The sequence below is a fragment of the Salvelinus sp. IW2-2015 genome, unplaced genomic scaffold (assembly GCF_002910315.2).
Source record: "Salvelinus sp. IW2-2015 unplaced genomic scaffold, ASM291031v2 Un_scaffold3171, whole genome shotgun sequence".
Classification (NCBI taxonomy): Eukaryota; Metazoa; Chordata; class Actinopteri; order Salmoniformes; family Salmonidae; genus Salvelinus; species Salvelinus sp. IW2-2015.
In genome coordinates, this window is record NW_019944458.1 from 35576 (window position 1) to 38763 (window position 3188).

At 50.2% G+C, this 3188-nt stretch overlaps 1 protein-coding gene across 1 annotated transcript in view; it reads right to left on the reverse strand.

Moving 5' to 3' along the window:
- LOC112075453 (pleckstrin homology domain-containing family A member 7) overlaps window positions 1-3188 on the reverse strand; it is a 53512-nt gene that overhangs the window by 34963 nt on the left and 15361 nt on the right. The window contains exons 4-5 of the mRNA XM_070440917.1: window positions 1823-2290; window positions 702-1248 (exon numbers count right to left, since the gene is read on the reverse strand). Of these exons, the coding sequence (XP_070297018.1) occupies window positions 702-1248; window positions 1823-2290 (1015 nt within the window). The remainder of the gene's footprint in view (window positions 1-701; window positions 1249-1822; window positions 2291-3188) is intronic.

Below are 3188 nucleotides of genomic sequence, written 5' to 3' on the forward strand. Positions count from 1 at the left end.
TCCGAAAGGATTCACACAGTCCGACATCCGGCCCGTCGCATACACAGGTGGTAGGGTGTGTGTAGTGAGTGGGAGCCCTCCCCATCGCCCATTTCTCCCATCCCCAGCACGGGCCCGGCCCAGTATCCCGGGCTCAACAACCGTCACCAGCCTGTGTGGCCGGTTGTGTGTGCTGGTGTGTGTCTGAGCCTGGATACTGGCCCGGGCCGGGAGGAATGGGCGATGGGGAGGCTCCCACTCACACACACACGGCCACACAGGCTGGTGGGTGTCTGAGCCCGGAGACTGGGCCGGGCCGTGCTGGGAGATGGGAGGAATGGGCGATGGGGAGGCTCCCACTCACACACACACCCTACCACCTGTGTAGAGGGCCTGGGTGTGGACTGTGTGAATCCTTCGGAGCTTGTGACCGGCATCAAAGTGATGATGCCGGGAAATTACAGCAGGGCTACTTCTCATGCTCATCTTCCCATGGTCGGCCCTTTCTCTGACGGTTAATGTGTCAAAATTATTATTCCTCTAAGACAGAGATGAATTGGAAATTCACTACAAACAAAATGACCTCAGTAACTGTGAGAATTAAACCCTTTTATGAAAGATGAACGTTCCTTAGCTGTAAAACATTTAGTCTTGTGACAGTTCCAGACTGGTAAACCAGCCTCTTTAATAACCATTTAAACCCCAGTGGGTCAGAGTCCTACCTTAGAGAGCTGAGAAAACACCCGTCTAGGAGAACTGGAGCCGGTGGGGGACTCCCCAGGTGGCACCTCATCCAGCGGCCTGACCGTCACCCTGTCTGAGGGGGTGTGTGGCCTGTGGGGGGACAGTGGTTTGAAGGTGGGGACAGATGGGGGGACTTCACAGGGGGAAGGRGGCACAGAGATGGAGCGAGGCAKCTCCACARTGACCCTGAAGGAGGCYGTGTCCAGGAASTCTGGCCCGGTGTAGATGGGTGCCGTGGGGCTGCCATGGCGGAACTGCTGGCGCTGCTGCCACTCATACAGCTGCCATACCATGCCCTCCTTGGTGGCCATGCGCTCATCGGTGGACATGCGGAAGTGGCTGAGCCGGTCGTGGGCGTATTTGTAGTCGCTGGGCAGATTGCGGGGCGCCGAAGGGGAGCTCCCGCCAGACGGGAGTCTGGGGGTCTTTGGCAATGTCTGGTAGGCCTCTACTACCACGGCCTTAGGCTGCAGGGGAGGCGTCCGCCGAGGGAGGGGGAGGGCGTACTCAGTAGTAGATGTGTTGCTAAGGTTAGGAAAGAGGGATAGAGCCTTTTACGAACTGTGCAGTCTACTTATTTCACCAGGTACATAATTGAGCATCAATACTGAGTTGAAACTAAAGTGCATTTAAGTAAAAAGTATCAACAGCCATTCAGGCATAACCACGTTATTCCAACAAACGGTTACAGTGAAAAAGCAGTTCAGAGCTGAGACATTCACAATCRCCACCAGTGGGAGACATTTATAAATAGTTTGTTATAATACAGTATGTCAACTGAATGGTTGATATTGGGGCATGGGTTGAGGCTATAGTTAGCACAGCAGGCTGCTGAGGGGAGAACGGCTCATAATAATGTCCGGAATGGAAAAAAGGGAATGGCATCAAACACATAGAAATCATGTGCTTGATGTATTTGATACCATTCCATCTATTCCGCTCCAACTGTTACAGCGAGCCCGTTCTCCCTAATTAAGGTGCCACCAACCTCCTGTGATGGTTAGGGTTATCATCACTGAAGCTAAGGATAAGGTTAAGATTATGCTCAGGATAAGAGTAAAGATTAGATTAGATGAGTAATGTAGGTCTTCTGACTGACCTCTTGGGATCTCCCTTCTGTACTTTGACCCAGTGCTCCACCTGAGCCAGAGCAGTCTTCCTCTGCACCTGCTTCTCTGTGGCTGTCCGTGGGACAAAGCCCCTCTTATACACRACGTTCCCATTCTGCTCAGGGGGCAGCGTGGCGAGGACTGTGTGGGCCTGGCCATTCCTGGGGTGTGAGGGGCCAGGGAGAGTGTCTGGGGAGAGCCTGTCAGCTCCTGCACCTCTACCGCCGTGGCTTGGATCGGCTGAGCCTTCCAGGAGCCTCCCACACGTACTCTCCTCGTCCCCCTGGCTCAGTCGGAATCCTCCCCCTCCGGAGGCTCCTCCTCTCGGCCGCTGGAGGCTTCCTGAAGCGACCCCTGGGGGGGAAAAAAAGGCCTCTACTGGTGTTGTTATTAACAGCGGTTGGCTGTGGTACTGGATGCTGCACTTGACATTTCTGGTCTCTCTGGACTGCCCTCGTCTGTGAGGGTGAGAGGCGAAGAGGTCAACAGGGACACCGGAATAGAGGCACTTTACAGTTACCTAGCGCTAAAGACAACGCCAAACTGGCATTTCTATCAACACCAACCCCTGACCATTAGAAACAACTGACAGATTAACAGCTCAGTGTGAACATGGTTAATGACAAAGCTAAATATAACTGAAACAGAAATAATAAAAGCAATGCAAACAATTTAACGATTACCTGAGTTACAGTTCATTAATGCAAATCAGTCAACTGAAATTAGTCTAATAATTTCTATATTCACAATCCTGGGAAGGGCGGCACCAACAATTGGGAAACCCAGCCCACGATCACTGGAGTGCCCAGATCAATCGTATTTCCCCACAAAATGGCTTTATTAATTAAAGACAGAATACCTCAGTTTCTTCAAGCTGTGCGGTGGAAATCTTCAACGACTTTGTAGAGAAAATTAACATAAATCTCTGGTAAAAAAACAGCTTTGGTGACATCCTGCAGTCAGCATGCCAATGGCACGTCCATCAAAACTTGAGACATCTGTGGATTGGGTGTGTGAACAAAACTGCACATTTTGAGTGCCTTTTTTGTCCACAGCACAAGGGCACCTGTAAGATCATGCTTTAATCAGCTTCTTGATAATCCCACACCTTCCAGGTTGAATGGATTATCCTATGGCAAAAGCAGAAATGGCACTCAGGGACGTAACAACATTTGAGAGAAATAAGCTTTTGTACCATATGGAACACTTTCTGGGATTTTAATTTCAGCCCATGAAACTGACAAATACATGCGCTGACATTTTTGTTCAGTATATATCCCTGATGGTTAGTCAAGGACTTAGTGACACTAATATAATGCATTAAATACTTACGTTCTGTGCTTAAAACAAATATTA